This window comes from Pelecanus crispus, chromosome 3, assembly GCF_030463565.1.
Source record: "Pelecanus crispus isolate bPelCri1 chromosome 3, bPelCri1.pri, whole genome shotgun sequence".
NCBI lineage: Eukaryota > Metazoa > Chordata > Aves > Pelecaniformes > Pelecanidae > Pelecanus > Pelecanus crispus.
In genome coordinates this window covers 116,119,016-116,138,333 of record NC_134645.1, presented here as the reverse complement: position 1 = coordinate 116,138,333, position 19,318 = coordinate 116,119,016, and the positions used below count along the sequence as shown (strand labels likewise).

General features: G+C 44.2%; 1 protein-coding gene across 1 annotated transcript; it reads left to right on the top strand.

Annotated features, from left to right (window-relative positions):
* Positions 1–3,644: 3,644 nt before the first annotated feature.
* Positions 3,645–19,301, top strand: PDIA6 (protein disulfide isomerase family A member 6). The gene is made up of 13 exons (XM_075707347.1): positions 3,645–3,678; positions 6,556–6,697; positions 8,121–8,178; positions 8,967–9,093; positions 9,579–9,685; positions 11,146–11,279; positions 11,679–11,793; positions 12,732–12,872; positions 14,060–14,144; positions 14,234–14,306; positions 15,147–15,305; positions 17,306–17,402; positions 18,132–19,301. Exons 1-13 carry the CDS (start codon positions 3,645–3,647, stop codon positions 18,198–18,200), a joined length of 1,341 nt encoding a protein of 446 aa, XP_075563462.1. The 3' UTR covers positions 18,201–19,301.
* The last annotated feature ends 17 nt before the right edge of the window (positions 19,302–19,318 follow it).

Below are 19,318 nucleotides of genomic sequence, written 5' to 3'. Positions count from 1 at the left end.
CTAGGAGAGGAGAGTGGACATGTCCTATAAAATAAATGTGCGTGGTACTCGTTAGGTGCACATCTTGTGCAATGCAGCCCCCCAGGCATGCTGTAACCGATCAGCGTTAATGGCTGCCAAGCTGATTTACGGGTGACTGAAGTCCCCCACCTCAACTCTCAGTCCGTAAAAGTGCACCCTAAGTAATTTCTGGAGCTGTTATGGTGGTGTATCCAGGCAGGTCTCTCCACATCGCTGTGGGAGGTTCTAGTGCTCATCACCCCTTCCCAAATAAGTCTCTGATGAGATTCCCTTCTGGCACAGGGCAGGTTCGTAAGAGCTGGGCAGACTGGCCGTGCCATCCCTCAATTTGTAAGTGATAAAGTGAGCTCATGTCCTGAGTACTTAATCTGGAAACTGAGAAAAAGGACTGGGGATGGACCTCCTGTATAGTATCCCTCATAACATGATAGGTGCGTTAGGGTGACTAGAGAAACACGCTGTCATGTTAAGTATGGTCATTGGCAATAACATCAGTTAGTAAAAGGCACTGCATTTGTCAGTGCCCACCTTTGTCCTGTTGCATCTCTGAGCAGCAGATGCTGGAGTCTGTACTATTTGTAGGGCTACGCCTGCCTGATAGCGAAGGCTTCTCAAAATTTTTGCTGCCTGCTTCTTCCTCCTCCTCCTTCATAATTGGTTTTGGTCATGTGTATCAAATTAGCCAGAAAAAGGCTTTCTTACTGCTTCCAAACCTTCACCCCAGTCTCATCCTAAACAGATAATAAGCTTTGTTAAGCAGAGAATAGCTTGTCTTAAGCTCCATCCATCCATCCATCCATCCAGAGACTGCACAGCAGCTGGCTCTCCTCTGCTGGAAACAAAGCCACTTGCTCCAGGGAGCAATCCTTATCCCCATCTCTTTTTGCTAGCTCTAAGACTTTCCCTGTTTTTTCCATCTCCAATAAAAGCTTCTGTCCGCTGCCTTCTGGTAATTACAGGCCACTAAGATTAAATGCTCATTAATAAGACAAATGAACAATGCTCCTTCAGGCAAAGTTTGCTTTACTGTGAACCGCATTCCAGGAACACTCAACCACATCTCAGTTTTGGAGTTAGGAAGTACCCAGAACTTGTAAAGCCAGAATCCCTGTATGTTATATTCCTCCAACTCATCTGCCAGGGCAAGAACCAGGCAAGAACCCCGGAATACAAGAATATTCCTCACATTTGTAACATTAATCTTCTCGCTGTCTGTTCTGTACGAGTGTTCTTCAAACACTACTTCCTTTCTGGTAACTGATTTCAGATTTTGTATCAGCCAGCTCCCCTGCACGCATCCATGAGGTCTCACCGACTCACATATGGAACGATGTCCACTGTATCAGTGTGCTGACCTCAGAAATCTGCAAAGTCCCTTCTAATCCTGTCCCTGCAATTACCTATACATTTTTAAATATAGGCTCAATAACTTGTCTCATGAACCTCTGGAGACGAAGTATCTTTCCATTATTCCCCTTTTTATGTAGCCATGAGTCACATGAATTTTTTTGCCAGTAATATCACAGAAGTTCATGCTGCAGTGGAGAAACAGCATTTAAATCACTTTCAGAGACTCCATTCAAGTACTGTCTTCACTGAGATAGTAAAGCCCCATGCGAACTCATTAAAACCCCTAATGCATTTTGCCTGAACGCAGCTCATTTATCAAATACCCCATATCGTTGCCCTGTTTTCATCGTTATTTATCACTCTACTAATATTTGTGTTGGTGCAGGTCTTATCAGCACTATCTTACGTGTATTTCCAGAACACACATAAAAATGTTGAATAGCTCCCGGTGTAGAATTGTTTCCTGCAGAAACTCACTAGGAATTTACTGAGTCAGTAAAGATCTGTGTTAAAAGCTTCTTATTCAGCAATAAGTACTTTAACACATGCTTCTTGGTGCTATGGAAATGTTAAACACAGCCATTCAACTTACTATTACATGACACCAATGAAAAATAAAATACACTACCTCTATGCAGTTCCTTCTATTGGCCAACACCCCCCTCCCAGGATTATCAATTTTCTCTGCCAATTTACACGCCATAAAACTATCCTTTAATTGTTTCTGGTTTTGAGGATTTTACCTGGAGCTAATGTCATGCTAACTGCTGAACAGTGCCCCAAGATGTCATGTTTACTTTCTTCATCATACTGGTGGAACATAAGAGAAACTTAAGAGAAATACTCATTGCCTGTGGGAAGGACGGTCTGCAGAGCAGCTCCTGTTTGCTTTAGGAGTCAGTAAAATAAGAGGTGAGGTATGTTTTATCTTAAGAACTAGGAATCACCACAAACTTGAACCTGCCTGCTCAGCAGGCTGCCCTTTTATGGATGGAAATGCCAAGATGTCAATATTTTGTAGCCATTTTGATTAAAGCTTTTATTTCATGCATGGCTGTTCCTCCAGTTCTGAAACAACCCGAGTGTGAAAATGGCTGCCTGTTCTCACTATTGTGCTAACAGTTTCATACTCTTAAAAAGCAGGACTTCATAGTACTGAAAAGTGCTACTTGTGAGCATGAAGTAAGGGGTGTGTGGATGGGGGTAAAATTTAGACCACTTCAGATACAGCTGCTGAAAATTTCTGTTTTAATGGTACATTAAGTCCAGCTACTACACTAAAAATTCACAGCTCACTTAATTGTTGAATCCCAGCCCTGCAAAAGCTTTTGTCTGGGTCTGTGCCCACCAACATAGCCCCAGGCTCTAGTACCCTCCTGCAAGGTGCAATCGTTGGGGGTGGGTGGAGTGGGGTGGGGAACAATCAGCTTTTTTAATCAGTTGTTTCCAGTTTTTGAACTGGGATGCTGGTTTTTCATACAGAATAGCCATATCCACGTTGCGCTGCTGGACCCAAACTTTCCAAGCCTCTCTCGGATGCAAGCGGCCTACCCGGGCTTTAGCAGCACTTGTACGGGCACGCACCAGCCCTCCCCTCCCCCTGCTTCTATTTCCTTGGCCTACAGCAGATGCAGCTAGGCTAATTTCTACTTTCCCATGCAAGCTTGCAGTTTGCGAACAGATTTTTTTTCGACTCTAGAGGCCGGTTCCGCTTTTCACAGTAACACCATTTAGACTGTCAAGTCCTTGAGACTTAAGTTTGCACTTGGAAGCAGTGGAAAAAAAAAAAAACTCGGGCACCAAAACGGGACAAAAACTGGCCTGCCTGCCTCCTCCTTTAAGACCTGCGGGGGTTTCAGGCCAGGCCCAGCCCGCCCCCAGCGCCGTGAGGCGGGGAGTGGCTGAGGGCACTCTGGCTTCCTCAGAAGCTGCTAGAAGCAGGCTGAGAGCGTGTTTTCCGGGGACCAGCCTGCTGAAAACGCTCACCAGGCACAACCCGCCACGCTCGGGCCCTCTGCAGCTCCCGGCCCCGGCCCGCCTGGCCACGCCAGGCCAGGCCCCACCGCCCTCCTCCTCCCCCGCCCCTCACGGACTCCTCCGGCCACCCGCGCCCCGCAGCCCCTGACGCGGCCGCCCCCTATTGGCTCTGCCAGTGCGCGAGCGCCGGCGCCGCCAATGGGCGGCGGCCACGGCGGGGAACGCGCGGCGCGTGGGCGGGGGGGGGCGGGGCGGGCCGGCTCTAGGAGCGGCGGCCGAGGGAGCGGGGGGCAGCCATGGGGGCGCGCGCCACGGGCCGTCTCTGGTGGGGTAGGAGCTGGGGGTCCCGGGGGGGGGGGGGTGGGGCACGGCACGGCTTCTCCCTGCCCGGCTTCCAGGCCCTGCCGGGGGTGTGGGCCCGTCGTGGCGGGAGGCGGCTGGGCGGCCGCTGGGGACGGGCTCGGAGCCGCGTTCGGAGCCGCCGTGCGCCCTCCTCGGCGAGGGCTCTAGGCCGTGCGGGCTGCTCTCCGGGGGGGCCGGCGGCGGCGCGGTGACTTGGGGGGGGGGGGGACGACAGCGCCTGCAGTCGCCTTTTGGCCCTTGCCGGTGCGAGCCGCTGTGCCGCCGGGGGCGGGGGGGGTGCGCCCCGGCCGCCCCCGCTTGCTCGGTGGGTTGCCGGAGCGCGGGTGGACGGCCTAAAGATCCCAGCAACAGAAAAAGTAAATAAATTGGCGCTTGCCTCTCACCCTAATTTAAAAAAAAAAACAAAACCAAACCGCTGTGTTTTCCAGCAAGCGGTGATGTTTTACTTGTTTGGCTGCCCTGCGATCTAATGCTGTAGGGGCAGTGAGAAAGTAATGACTGAAGACAACAGGACGCGTCCCTGGGGAATCGCACTTCCTCTTCCCCTCCCCCTGCAGCTGGGCCTTCTGTGCTGAATAAGTCCATTAACCTGTTAAGTGGTCCCGCTCGGAGCCCTTCCCGGGAATGCCGGAGGCGCAGGTAACCTGCACAGGGCCGCAGGGCGAAGGCTCTCGCTCAGCGGGTGCACGTGTGCAGGGCTGTGGGATCTTCAGCACACCGAGCTCCGCTGCAGAAGGCGCGGGTATCTTAAGGAGGAAGTTCACAGAATCATCGTCATTATCCCATAGCAAAAGCTTTTCTTCACAGCTCTTCAGAGTTGCAACTTGGGTTTTTTGATGAGGTAATACCAGCATTTTGATGGTAATACCAGCATGGAGCTGCCTTAGTTGGTTTAACAATGCTCCTGTCTATGTAATTCGGTTACATTAGAAAACCGCTTCTGAAATTGGATTATCTGAGATTTTTTTTTGCCTTAATATCAAGCACAGAGTTGCATTCTTCTGGCTTAGAGCTTAGATGCTTGTAGGAAAATGATCTTTTTATTTGCTAAAGATTAATTAAACCTTGAATACTTCACTATAGAAAGGAAAATCACGCCATCGGTTCATGAGTCATAGTTTTAAAAAAAATAATGCAGTTATGTGTCACTAGGTGAATTTCACCATGTGTTCTTTTTTTAGCAGGGTTTTTTTTTTGCATAAGCTAGAACTTCTGTATTTCAAGTGACAGAAATGGCTGAGTGAGCTCTGTTCAGTTTCTAAATATATTCTGCTACAGATATCTTTAGGTGATGCCAAAATACACTGATTTCAGTTTAACGGTCTCACTGCATCTAGAGAAGGGTTTATCTCTTGAGAGTGGCTTAACATTCAAGAAGCTTTTTGCATCCTTGTTTTCTTACTCTGCCCCAGCAGCAGCTGATACTGCAGGTCACCGTAACATGCAGTGACAGCCACGGATCGCCTTGGAAGTCAGTTGATCAGTGCTGATGAAGTGTTACTTGTGTGTGGGTATACTGAAGGGAGAGAGAGCCGATACAATGTGTAAATCTGGTGGTGGAAACCAACTAGGATCACCCCAAAAGAAAGGGGTTGGGTTCTAGGGCTAGAAGAAGCTGTTAGGAGTGGGAGTGGTGCGATGGATAGGGCACTGGGTTGCAGTGTGGCAATTTGGTCCTGATGTCTGGTTGAGTAACCTGGAAGATGTTATTTCTTTCAGCTTCTCTCACCTGCAGAATAGGTGTAATGAAACTGGCTTTTCTTCAGAGGGACTGATAAAGCATAGGTGATGCTGTGCAGTCTGTGTACTGTGTGCTGTAGAGTTTCTGCATCATTGAACTGTGTCTTCCGCTCATGTTCAGTCTTGAGAGGGAATGTGCAGCTTCCTATTCAAGTTATTAACCACTCACAGCAAAGCTAACTATTTTTTGCCTAGTTCTAACGTCAGTGTTTCAGCTCTTACTCCCCCCAGTCTTTGGTGGATTAAGAAAAGTGTTTTGCTATGTGGATTTTGTTACAGAGATGCTTGTCATCTTTCATAAAGTCATCTCTCAATCTCTCTAACTAGGTAGAAGGAAGGATTACGAGGTTTTTACGTGCAAAGTCTCAAGCAATATTAAGATCCAGAAGTGACCAGAAGCATGCAGCCTTTCTTAAGAGAAAGCAATTTCCTTGTACCTTTTAATGATTTTTTTTTTTTTTTTTAAAAAGCATTCTAAGAGTGCTTGAGTTGTTAACCGGAGAGATTTAGCTGTTGTTCTCCAGTCTGTTGCTAGATGAATCAATGGTAGACGAAAATCCTCATGAGCAAGAATGAAGGAGCTCCATACAATACCAGTGCATCAAGTGCTGGTCCTAAAATCAGTGTAACTGTACTAAGACTAGTTGGGACAGTCCTGCATAATGTAATCCTGTGAAAGATATATTTGCCTGCTGTGCAAGAGGTGTGGGCAGTTGGCTTAGGACTTTCTATGAGAAAGAACTGAAATAAAATGTAGCTGATTGTGGGGTTCTGCATGGAAATTCTGCTGGTCTTGTACCAGTAGTAGCTAGGGTAGCAGCTTTGACAAAATGTTCTCTAGAGAGCGATAGCAGGAGTGGCATAATGCCTGCCAGCTTTAGGCAGGGAGAATATATTATATGATCCTGTGGAATCATGACTTAGGTGAGGAGGGAAAGCGTATATCTTGCCTTAACTTCTTTTTTTCTGGTCAAACTGGAATCCCTTTCCCTTTTTTTTTTTTTTCCTGCTGATTTGCAGGGTTTGGGGAGATGATTTAGCCATGGCAACAGGAGAATCATAAATGTTCTGCGGGAATGCTGATTGCTTTGCTTTTTGTTCTAGGCACAGTGAGCTGCACGTTATTCCTGGCAGTTAATGGTTTATATTCGGCCAGTGATGATGTGATAGAGCTAACACCAAGTAACTTCAACAAGGAGGTCATTCAGAGTGAGAGCCTGTGGCTTGTGGAGTTCTATGCCCCATGGTAAGAATTACAGCTGTATACTTGCTTGCTCTTATCATGGAGGAGCAGCATACTAATCTGGTGCTGACCAGTCCAAGGTTTCATTCAGTTGTTGGCAGTACAGTTACCGGTTTGAGGGCCTCATGACTAGCAAAATAGCTGTAGTTGGGATTCCTATTTTAAATATCCTTACTGGGGAAAAAGGCAGGAATTGGAGTCATGTGGAAAAGACAAGGGGTAATGGGTAAGTTACTCTTGGGGACATTCCGATTGGACACAAGAGGAAAATGTTTTCACAATTCCATTGGAATATTTCCCTAGGGAAGTGGTGGATTCTGCAACATTGGACACTTCTAATATTTGGCTGGAGAGGGTGCTAGGCCATCTTGTCTAGACTGTACTTTTGCCAAGAAAGGTTGGACCAGGTGATCCTTGAGGTCCCTTCCAACCTGGTATTCTATGAAAATCTTAGATGCTATCTTACTACTTCAATTTTTCTACTGAAACTAGTATTAAAAATGACTGATCAAAGTGCTATAGGTAATTGAGAAGGCCCCTCACTTCTGTCTTACTGAACCTGATTCTGATGTGAAAGCACAGGTCTGAATTCAAACTTAGAATTTCCAATTTCCATTGAAAAATACTGGCTTTGTGCATCTTAATTGAGCACCTCTATCTCCCATCCTGCTCGTGTCCAGAGCGTGGAGTCTCTTCCATGTAAATTCTGGTGATGTATATTCCATCTTTGCACAAATCCTCCGTGCTACTGCCATCCAAAGCTCCACATTCTGGAGAAAGGGGCAACAGTCTGACTGTGTCTGGACTGAGAGGTTTAGGGGAAAGCTTGCTGTGCCTCTTCTAATGGTGTTGTAGCTTTATGGGCAATGGGAAGCTTTACTGAACAATGGCAATAAAGTGAGGAACAGGTGTAAGTAAATTGGCAGCTCCTCTTTCCCTACAGACTTGTGATGATGCATCAGTTGCCAGTCAGCTGTTGGTCTTTTCCCCCAGACACCTTGAGGAGATGATGTGCCTCAAATTCTTGCTAGTTAAGAAGTTACCTCTAGAATAATTTTTTCAGGCCTTATCATGGGTCCATTTGAGCTTGCAACAAGCAAGCTAGTGTGCAAATCTGGATTTTGGTGCTCACGTTTGCCTCTGTGTTAGGAAAGCCAGGTGGCTTTTCAGTTGTGTATATATGTATGTGGGTGTGTATGCACTTACATAATACACGTGGAGGTTCTTCTTCCAAAGTCTGAGTGATGATGTGATGTTGCGGCATAGCTTCTTCCCCTCTTCATGAGTAGACCTTAAGTCTTGCACAGTTTGCTGCAAGTGGCTGTTCTGTAATTGAAAACTCAACAAGGCTACTATCTACTTTGTGAAATAGTTATCACATCTCAATGACAGTTACTGTTTTGGGTGGGTTTTTTTTTCCTAAAAGGTGTGGCCATTGCCAAAGACTAACCCCTGAGTGGAAGAAAGCAGCAACAGCATTAAAAGTAAGTTTAACCTTTCAAATGTGCTTGTGGCAGTGTATTGAGGAGAGTTTGCCTGTTTCTCACCTGTCCTGGGAACATGGAGGTGGTGTTTGCTCTCCAAAACCGTATCACTGTGATTATACTTGTCCAGCCAGAGAAGTGGCCAATCAGAGGCACTTAAAGTCAGGATTTTTGTGGGTTTGGTGGTGTAGGGTTTTGTTTTTTGTTTTTTTTTTTGAAGAAGCCATTGAACTGTAGAGGAAGCAAGTAAGTTCTGTCCCTGTGAATTCCCATTACTGTTTTCCAGGGCTGCTTTTAACAGCACCAGAAGACATTAGAATCCAGCCATCCCCCAAAATAGCATGTTTCTCTCTTCTTGCTGTCCTGTCACCTGCCTCTGACGTACAGGAACAGCATGAACTGAATATATGAACACAGCTTTGTAAGCTGTGGTGATAATTATCTCTTTAATTATAGAAAACTTGGTTATGTAGTGATTTGCTGAAGTCTTGCCTATGTAAAATATATTCCCCTTCTTAAAAAAAAAAAAACCCACAAAAACACCAAACAAACAAAAAAAAACCAACAAAAAAAAAACCCCAAGCAACTTAAAATTTTGTTTTTCAGGGTGAAGAAAGAAATGGATGCATATGGTGTTCTGTAGTTTAATGCTTTTCAGGGGATAACACCTGTCTTCTGGTGACTGTTTTCTTACCTTCCTAAAAACTCTCTCTCTAGCATGCACAGAGTACAAAATGTGTTAAATCACTGTAGAAGTCTTGTCTTAGTTCTTTTTTTTATTTCCACAGGGTGTAGTGAAAGTAGGTGCAGTAGATGCAGATAAGCATCAATCCTTGGGTGGACAGTATGGAGTCAGAGGGTTTCCAACTATCAAGATATTTGGAGCCAACAAAAACAAAGCAGAGGATTATCAAGGTAAATGCGATGCTCTTTCACATGTTGCATGCCTAAAAACTTCCCTGAATACAGTAATTATGGTAGCTGTTAATGCTGTTTTGTGTGGTGTTTCCTTCTGGTCTAGTGCTTGTAGTAACTGAGAGACAGATGGGTGGGACTTGTTTGACCAAATTGTGCATGTCTTAACTGTGGGCTAACAGTCCCACCTGCAGTTTGCAGTTGGTGGAGGTTGATAGGCAGTTCCAAAGAATTATTCCTTTCTTCCTGTTTACTGGGAGCTTGCCACAGTCATACCCCATCAGATAAGGTGGTTAGTTAAAAAGTGAAGTCAATCCTGCTGCTTGTGTTTTAAGTCAGTGATGTCCCACCACTAGTACCATATCAGTCATATGCTTTTCCTGAAAAAAACTTAGGGTGAGGGAGTATTAAGTTCGTAATTAGATCAGGAGCCTACCTTAAACTGGCCTTTTGATGCTTTAAACACTCATTTTGCTGCATTGCAGGTGGCAGAACAAGTGATGCCATTGTCGATGCTGCTCTAAGTGCTCTTCGGTCCCTGGTGAAAGACCGTCTTAGTGGCAGAAGTGGAGGATATAGTTCTGGGAAACAGGTATTTGAGGGAATGTGTGCGTTTGTTTTCAACTGCAGACTGTCCTGTACAGGAGATCAAGGCTTGTGCTCCTGACTGTTCACAGAATAGTTGAAGTTGGAAGGGACCTCTGGAGGTTGTCTAGTCCAGGCCCCCTGCCCAGTGTAGGGTCAGCTGGAGCAGACTGCTCAGGGCTGTGTCCCGTCAGGTTGTGAGCATCTCCGAGGACTGAGACTCTACACGGACTGTGCTGTTTGGGCAACCTGTTCCAGTGTTTGACCACTCTCACAGTAGAAAAGTTTTCTCTTATGTTTAAATTAAATTCTTGTATTTCAACTTGGGCCCTTACTTTTTGTCCTCTCACTGGGCATTGCAGAGAAGAGTCTGCCTTTTTCTTTACTCCCCTCCACTCAGGTATTTATATACATGGGTAGGATCCACACTGAGCCATCTCTCTTTCCAGCTGAGCAATCCCAGCTTTCTCAACCTCTCATCGTACGTCAGATGCTCAAAGCCCTTAATCAGCTTTGACCCTTGGCTGGACTTGTTCCAGTGTGTGCATGCCTCTTATACTGGGGAGCCCGGAACTGGACCCAGTACTCCATATGTTTCACACAGGGCTGAGCAGAGGGAAAGATCACCTCCCCCAGACCTGCTGGCAACTCTGCCTAAAGCAGCTCAGGAGGCTGCTGGCTGCCTTTGCCACAGGGGTGCATTGGTGACTCATGTTCAACTTGTCTGCCAGGACCCCCAGGTCCCTCTCTGACTAGCTGGAAAGCAGCTTTTCAGTCCCCAGCATGTACTGGTGCATGGGCTTATTCTTCCCCAGGTGCAAGGCTTTGCATCTCCCTTTGAACTTTGAGGTCCCTGTGAGCTCTGTTCTCCAACTGGTTGAGGTACCATTTGCCTAGTCCTAGTCTAAGCTAGATGGATGAGATTTCTTAATTTGGTAGTGTTCTGAAGTTGGCTTGCTGGATTTCTCCCTGAAGGTAAATTGAAAAGCATCTCGCTCCTACTACTGTTTCTAAATCATGGAGCAAGTACACTCTGACATCCTCAGGTTGGCCAGATAGAAGACCTGGGTGGACTGTACTCTGTAGTGTGTATTGCACTCGTGTTTGTTTTGCCTGGAAGCCAGGGCACAGTGAGGTGGTGGGGTTGGAGAGCACTTTGTTCTTGGACATATCAGAGCATGAAGGACTGAGGAAGTGTTCCTACATCTTCTTATTAGTCAGTTTGACCTGATTTCTCTTTTAAAAAAAAAAAAAAAAAAGATTAACTTGCTGTTTCTTGAAAGTGCTGTGGGAGTAGGCTGCGTGTATTGTCAGTTCTAAAATGGGAAAGTTGTGTGACCTAACACTGCCTGTTTTGTATCTCATTCAAATAGACCGTTTGGTATACAATGTGACACACAGGAGATGGCTTGTGTGGGAAACTAATTTTGGATACTTCTTATGTGAGGGTCTGTTTGTTTCTTACAGAGCCGAGAGAGCGGAGGTGGAGATAAGAAGGATGTGATTGAGCTGACTGATGACAGCTTTGATAAGAACGTCATAAATAGTGACGATGTGTGGATGGTGGAGTTTTATGCCCCATGGTGTGGGCACTGCAAAAAGTAAATGAGGTTTTTCTTCGACAATTTGGTTCCTGTTAGTGCTTGTTTTTGTACAATACTCTTAATCCCCTAAAAGGGACCTTACATCTCTGGTATATTGGAAGTGGGATTTTCTGTAAGGTGTTTTAACAAAACCGTGTGCGCTTGTGCTGCTCTGGCTGCTCTCCTCCTTAGGAGTAAAATTCCCAGTTACCAGTGGAAATAAGATCCAGAAGTTATATTAACCTTTTCATTCCTTCAGATGTGGGACTTGAGTCTCATTTGGAATAACCTTCCTGGCTGTCATTCTCTGCAGAGACTTTCCCCCCTCCCCGAATGGAGTATGCTGCATAATGTTGGAATGTGATATATTTTTGCTAGCTCTGAGAGCTTAGAGCACTTGTACTCCTCGTTTTTCAGCCTGGAGCCAGAATGGGCGGCTGCTGCCACTGAGGTGAAGGAGCAAACAAAGGGAAAAGTAAAGTTGGCTGCAGTAGATGCAACAGTCAATCAGATGCTGGCAGGCCGATACGGGGTGAGTGTGCTCTGCAGTGGTTACAATTTCCATCTCTAGTAAGTCAGACTTCCCTTTAATGCTTTCTGAACTGTTTCTTAATCTGGTATCACTTAAATGTGTTGTGCTAAAAATAATGTTAAGTGACACATACCACTTTTCCCACAAATAATTCATTCCTGAATGTCAGTAACAATATAAATAAATGGAGTGAGAGGAAAGGAATAAATCTGGATGTTGCTGATGAAAAAGGCTGTTTATTTCCATAAGGTCTTGTATAGCTTTATCATCTGAAGTGAGAGCTCTCTCCTTTCAGACTGTTTGTATGCTGGCTGGGCATCTCCAGGACGCACACATGTACCTGTACATCTTGGAGCCAGTTATCAGCGATCACTGACATTAGCTGCCCAAATCGGCTATGCTGTGGGCCCAAAGTGAACTGATATTCTTTAATTTTTAATACAGCACAGGGAGCTTACAGTGTGCTGCTTTGTTTCCCTGTAAGTGGACATGCCTGGCAGTCAGCAGGAAGACTGAGCAAGTTTTACTGGAAGTGTAGCAGAGGGAGCTTACGGTCCATTTGTTGCCATGTAGGCACAGTGCTGTCTTCCCACAGACAGACTGGGAAACTAATGCTGAAGAAGTCAGAGTTAAGATAGTCCTCCTGGTACTTAAACCTACAGTGCTTGCTGTGTCTAAACCAAGGTGACGCTGTTGCCGATTCATTAGGCCTAACACTTGAAACAGTGTTTCAGCATATGTTAGCCTTGTTTAGAATTGTTGCACAAGTAGGAAGCTACAAAACTGTTTCAGTTCAGTCATAACATGCTGTGGACTTGATTCATATAGATGTTAAATCTCTTCCCTTTCCCTTAATCTAGAACACATCAGAGTAGCAGATAACTTCCACCATAAATATTCAGATTTGCTTGAGCTGATGGCTTAAACTTGTCTTGCAGATTCGTGGATTTCCCACAATTAAAATCTTCCAGAAAGGAGAAGACCCGGTTGATTATGATGGTGGCAGAACTAGATCTGATATTGTTGCTCGTGCTCTGGATCTGTTTTCTGATAATGCCCCACCACCTGAGCTCCTGGAGGTACCACTACATCATTTTCTCATATTGCTTTTCCATCATACCCTTTGCAGCAGTTTTTACAGGACTATATTAACTGTAAATAAAACAGCCTAAGTGTGCTGCTTGCACACTGTTTTGCAGCAGAATGGTAAGGATGACAAGTCTGATCATTCAGCTTTTTGTTATTTAATTTTTACTGTGAATTTTTACTTTTTTGTTGTTACTGAAAGATTATTGGAATTGATACAGTGAGGGCACTGACAGGATGGTACCAGGGTGTCTGAATCCTCTCCTGAGGAACAAGTGAAGAGGCTGGTTTCTGTGCCCCATCGGTTTTTTTTTCTTACAACAAGAGGACAGGGTTTTGTCATTTGTAAGCTGTCCATTAGAAGTTGCATGATGACCAATGTTGCTTCTTCAAAAAACTCCACTCTCTGTATGGTGACTTCTAGTTTCAGCTTGATGTTGGTAGATTTGAAATAGTGACTAGTTGTCTCCAAAGTGGGGTGCATGCAAGACAGTCTGTTGGGGTGCAGGAAGAAAAAAAGTTTGTGCCATTAATAAATTAAAAAAAGATACATCTTTGTCATCCTTTTAAAATGTCTATTTTCTGTATGCCTTACAATGTACATAATGTTGGTACAGTAGTACGTGTATATAATTAACATACATATATTGGGGCTGTGCGCTTAGAAATTTTTTTACTGGTAGCGGTGCACAATCAAAATTTGGAGACCACGGATGTAGGTGAATGGATTGATTCCTTTTCAAGGTAGATCACACAAAACTGGTATTGCTCTGTTAATGTTGATTAAATGTCCTCACCTTCAGCAAATGCTGCACCCTGCTGGCTCTCCTTATGCCAGCAGTACCATGAATGAAACCGACAGGCCTATGCGTAGGTCCGGGTGTGCTGTTTCTAGCCCTGGTCCAAGGACAGTGACTTTGAGCAAGAAGTGACATCTTACTGTGCTCTCTGTAAGCCTTATCTGGTACTGCTTACTTTCCTGTTGCTGCTTTGTGAACTGTTTGTAATTAGTCTTGTGTTGGGGGACCAGTGAAGTAGAAGAGGCTTGTAAGCATTGAAACAACTTGACACAAAAGCTTATCACCTTGTGGGATGGAGTTGATAGGCTGTTGGAAGGAAGTGCAATCACAGCTGAGTAACAAAGTCTTACTCTCATGGACTTTCTGCTGCTTTCTTCTAGATAATTAGTGAAGATGTTCTGAAGAGTACCTGTGATGCTCATCAGCTCTGCATCATTTCTGTCCTGCCTCATATTCTTGACACAGGTAGACGTACAAGCAGTTCTCTGGATGAATTTGTCACTTAAAGCATGTAGTTGTGGTTTTTGATTTGTGCAATTCTTTCTAACAAACAGGAGCTTCAGGGAGGAATTCTTACCTGGATGTCATGTTAAAAATGGCTGAAAAATACAAAAAGAAAATGTGGGGGTAAGTGTCATTGTAGACTGGTCTTCTTGGAAAAGATGTCAGCATTTTTAGAGGTAGCACGATAGAATTTGTATGATAGTGATTTATCTGCAGATAAGAGTTGTTCCTTGTTCAGGATAGTATATCTTGGTATTTCACTAACTGTACTGCGGGAGGGGATGCTGTCAAAGAAGCAGGCCAGCAGGCTTTGCCTTTTCTTCTCATCCTCTCAAGTGGACATTAGGATCTCTGGGATTTCTCTGGGAAGTGAGAGTTGTTCTGACACACTGACTGCTGTGAAAAGGGGTTAAAATGACATGAAAACCTGGTGGGGAATGCAGAGATTGAACCTCTGGAATCAGCCATCAGGGGACTTGTTAAGCATTAGGGGGACTGAGACCTGACCAGTGAGGAACTAGTACTGAGTGAAACATTGGTCTTGCAGTCTCTGGCCAGAAATCCTCTACAGCGGGATTTGGGCAGTGCTTTGTCATGTTTATGTTTAGATCTGTGACTTGAGCCATTTTAAACCTTGCTTGACATAGGCTGAAGTACAGCAATTTGTTCGGACTGGTAACATAGCTCTTTCACTGGGCTGTGTTTCATGCTGTCCTTCTGATCCAGCTTTCAGTGGCTGTGAGCATGGGGCTGGCCTAGAGGTGCTGTTCAGGACGGGCTTTCTTCTGTTAACGTGGTTCAAGATCAGGACCCTGCTATTACCTGCTGACTTCAATAACAGTTGACACTGTCAAGGGCAGTTCAGAGCCCAGCTTGAACTCTGAGGGTTGCAGGATATGTGTGACTTCAAAATTATTGTAGTGCCTATCCTAATTATTAATTTTCTATTTTCTTTTCCTCAAGGTGGCTGTGGACAGAGGCAGGTGCTCAGTCAGATCTCGAGAGCTCTTTGGGGATTGGAGGCTTTGGGTATCCAGCAATGGCAGCTATTAATGCTCGGAAGATGAAATTTGCCCTTTTGAAAGGATCATTCAGTGAGCAAGGGATTAATGAGTTTCTCAGGTATGAAATATTTAAATGACTTAAATGTTTCTGTAACTGAGGCTGTGACTCTTTAGACCAAAATCAGGCTCTCCTGGATCAGATGAGACTTTTATATTAAGAAAACTAAGATGACGAGCAGTCACTGGAGTAAGGGAATGATTTCAGTGAGGATTGCAACTAATAAAGCAGTCTCTACCTTTTTTTGGTGGACAGAATGAAATCGGACATTTAGACTTAAATGGTAGTTTTAGTACAACTTTTGAAAATGGAAGTGAGCTTTGATCTTGAAAAATTCTGGTTCTCTGGTAAGCCAAGAAATTAATGGGATTTAAATCATAGTATTAAATCAATATTATTTAATTCAAATGGTGCATTCTGATTAGTAATTGGGAAGTTCTCAGTTTGGGAATCTGAATGGGTGCTGCTGAGGTTCTTGAGGTTCTGTATGTTGCTGTTCATCTTTCTGGTTCAGCCTGGTCCTGTCTTCCCCTTCCCCATTCTCCTGGCATCTGATGAACTAATTGGGGGAGCTGAAGCAGTCCATCCAAAAAGTCAGTAGCTCTCTGCTCAGCTCAGGTTCCCTGAAACTGCCTCTTGCATAGTTGAGCAAGAGCCAGCACTGAGAAGAATTGAATGGGGAAAGGAAATGAGGAAGAGGACAGAAGGTGGCAGCAGCACTGAAACAGAGCAGCTAAACTTAAACTGTTACTTAGCGTGGTCAAAGTGAAGCGAAAACTCTGCTTCTGGCTAAAATGCCAGCTGCCATAAGGTGTGTAAGAGCCTTTGAGAGCTTTCATTAGCGGTGTTATTGCTGTGTCCTTGCTTGGAGAATGGCAAAGGACAGTCAGAATTGCAAAACGAAATACAACAGCGTCTCCCCACCTTGATGTTAATTGAACCCTGTTCCTGCTGGATTAATGGAAACAGTGCTATATTCTCTTACATGTGTAAGTGATCAGACTTTCTTCTTAATGCCAAAAAGGGAAGGCTCTCAGAGCATCAAATAAAATACAGGATTCAGATGCAAGAAGAGTAATACCAGACAGTCTGTACTACTGCATGGGAGAGAAATGTCTGCCTTTCTCAGACATGGCAAATTCTCTTAGTCTATAAAATCCCTCTTAGTGAAGCCTCCCCTCTTGAGGGTGGATGGTGCTTCCAGGGCACAACAGCCAACTGAACAGCTTATATTGCGTTAGATAATTGGTTTGGTATTGTCTTACTACAGAGCAATACTTGCTGAAATAACCTCTTACTTGACACCTCAGCTCAGCTGTGCTGCCTAGAGAAAGCAGTTGGTGTAGCTGGCTGTTAACTTGGCTTGCTGCATGCAGCTTTTGTAATCTAACGGGCAGTCTCAAAAGTGTTGACCAAAAGTAAGGAAACAAGTACTGTGAAGAGCATAAAAATTGTAGACCCCACCTAGGGAGGAATGCTTACTCAGTCTTACTTGCCTCTGAAAGAATGCAAAGGGATTAGCTCTTTAGGATTTCAATGCTAGCCTTTTTGAGCAAGCCTAACTAGCAAGTGCAAGATGGGATGCCTCAAAGCAGAAGCTGGTTACCTTGTACCTATTGTAACCTGTGCAGCGTAGTCCACTAAAAAAAAATCACTAGCAATTTCGGGTAACAGTTGCAGGTGACTTCCAAAACTAGAATTATAGACTCCTCTTGGAGTTGCCTCAAGTGTACACAATATACTGGTAAAGGGGCTGTGTTTGCTCATGAGTGTTAACAAGGGGCACTGCTGAAATATGAAACAGTGTAGCTCACAGTTTGTCTCTGGATCCAATTGTAAATTCACAATGCTGCTTTAAGGGCTCTCTTTCATTTTCTGCTTCTCATTTTGAAAAGCTTTTGGTTCTAGATGGTTTAGATTTGCTTCAAGAGATGCAAGCAGAATTCAAAGTTAACCTCCTTTTATCTGAAGCAGGCACTGTTCCAGGTGGATGGAGATTCTTAAATCTAACTCTTTTGGGGTTTTTTTGTGTGTTTTGTTTTGTTTTTTTTTTTTCTCAGGGAACTGTCGGTTGGTCGTGGCTCTACAGCACCAGTGGGTGGTGGGGCTTTCCCTAAAATTCATTCAGTTGAACCTTGGGATGGCAAAGATGGTGAGGTAAGAGGTGCTCCATCTCTAAAAGTGCTGATTATTTGCTAGCTTCAGAAGTGACTGGACAGAGTAACTAAGAACTGGCGACATGAAAATTCTTGTTTTTCAAAGGTTGGGGCAAGCTGTGTTGATGGTTTTCCCATTATCTAAATCCTGCCACCAGACCAAACCCCAGGTTCATTGTCTGATGTTGTGGACAGATACTCCTGCCTAGCTGTTAGGGTGTAATCTGAAAGCCGAATCCCTTGAGGCTGAAACCTGTTATTACCTACGCTGAGTAAGGAAGGTGGTAGTGTATGCATTCAAGACCTGAACACTTGTGGAGACTTTGGTTCTGCAATATGCTGACCTTATCAAAGTCTTAATGTCAGAAAGTTTGTAAGGTGAAGCCCATGTAATAACACAGCGATTGAGTATGTTCTTAAGGTTCAACATTGCTGTAAAAAACCCAAAGTTACTACAATCCTTTGATCTACTTCAGATGGAATATGGTAGTAGCTTTGTTACATAGTTCATCTGTATTTGCCTTCATCTGGAGTATTTTTATTAGTAGAAAACAACCTCCTACTCTAAACTGATTGCTTGTCTTGTGCTTAATACACTGAGTTTTTATGAATGAAAGAGATGACAGGAAGGAGCCTTACTCTCAGGACGAAGTAAGCATCTTGCAAAATCAGTGATGTTCTAGTGTTAAGCACTTCTAAATGTGTGCTCAAAACCTTCCGTTTTTCACAGCTTCCAGTTGAAGATGACATTGATCTCAGTGATGTGGATCTGGATGACTGGGATAAAGATGAGCTGTGAGATCTTCAGGAAACTTCTTTTCTTGGGAGAGTTTGCGCAGCAGTTTACAACCTGGTTCACAATCAGACGGATATTCCAGTGGCCTTTTTATGGAGAAATAGCACGTGACACACTGTGCTGTTTGACGCACTGCAGCAGTGAACTGTACGCATCTCAAGAAAACATTGCAGAAATTCTATGAATTGTCATAACCAGTAAATTTGATTGTATTCTGTGTAACAAATATTTTGAGGACAACATGGATATTTCTTTGGAACATCTTGGTTTTTATTTTGTTGATAGTGTGTTGTTTGAGTGTTACTGGAGGCTGAAATGTAACCAATTTTAAATGTGATTTCCCCCCCTCCCCCCATGGAGGTAGAACCTGGTCAGCTTCTGTTTCAATTAAAGAATAAAACAAAATATTTTTGACACACAGTGTTAGTCTTGTATAGAGTAACAAAGGTGCACATGATAAAAGCTATCCCATTTTGGATAACTCGAAAAGTGAACTGTAGAATAGAGAGGCTGGTGTAGAGGGGAGTCCGAAACCACCCCCTTGCAGTGAATGATCTCGACAGTTTGGCCTAAAGCCTGATTAGACAGACAATCTTAGTTCAAATGCTCTTTAGTCTTCCTTTTCCTATTCCTTCTCAGGGGCTTTCTCTTTCTTTGTGCCAGACTTTGTAAGATCATTAATACAATGGAAATGGGGTTGCTGCTGCAATGGGAGACACCAGGAGCTCTTGGTCTTTTCCCCAGGATTAGTAGTGAAACTAATCCCCATTTTAGGGCATGAGCATTTCCAGGTGCTAACAGAAAAACACCATGGTGCTGTCTCCAGCAAATTGGATCTAATATTTCTTCACTTACCATCTGGCATTGTTTTGATTTGAAATTGCTATTTCCTTGGAAGGGGAATCAGGAATGTGGATGGTTGCTGCTGCTTTTTTAATAAAAATACTATTATATTTTGTTGCTCTCCATGTCGTGTGTACTGGTGTCTAGTGAAGTGACCCTCATGTGGTCAGCTTGTTTATAAGTAAGGAATGAAAGAACTGAAAGTTTCCCCTCCTTTCAAGGAAATAACTTAATATGGATGTTTGTCAGCTAGCGTGTGTAAGAGATTGCCTGTAGCT

What these genes read in the sequence shown, in the direction of transcription:
- PDIA6 (XM_075707347.1), top strand. Translation starts at nt 3,645, where the DNA reads ATGGGGGCGCGCGCCACGGGCCGTCTCTGGTGGG. An exon ending in GTGGAGTTCTATGCCCCATG is followed by an intron (nt 6,698 to 8,120) that starts GTAAGAATTACA and finishes TTTTCCTAAAAG; the next exon opens with GTGTGGCCATTGCCAAAGAC. An exon ending in CAAAGCAGAGGATTATCAAG is followed by an intron (nt 9,094 to 9,578) that starts GTAAATGCGATG and finishes GCTGCATTGCAG; the next exon opens with GTGGCAGAACAAGTGATGCC.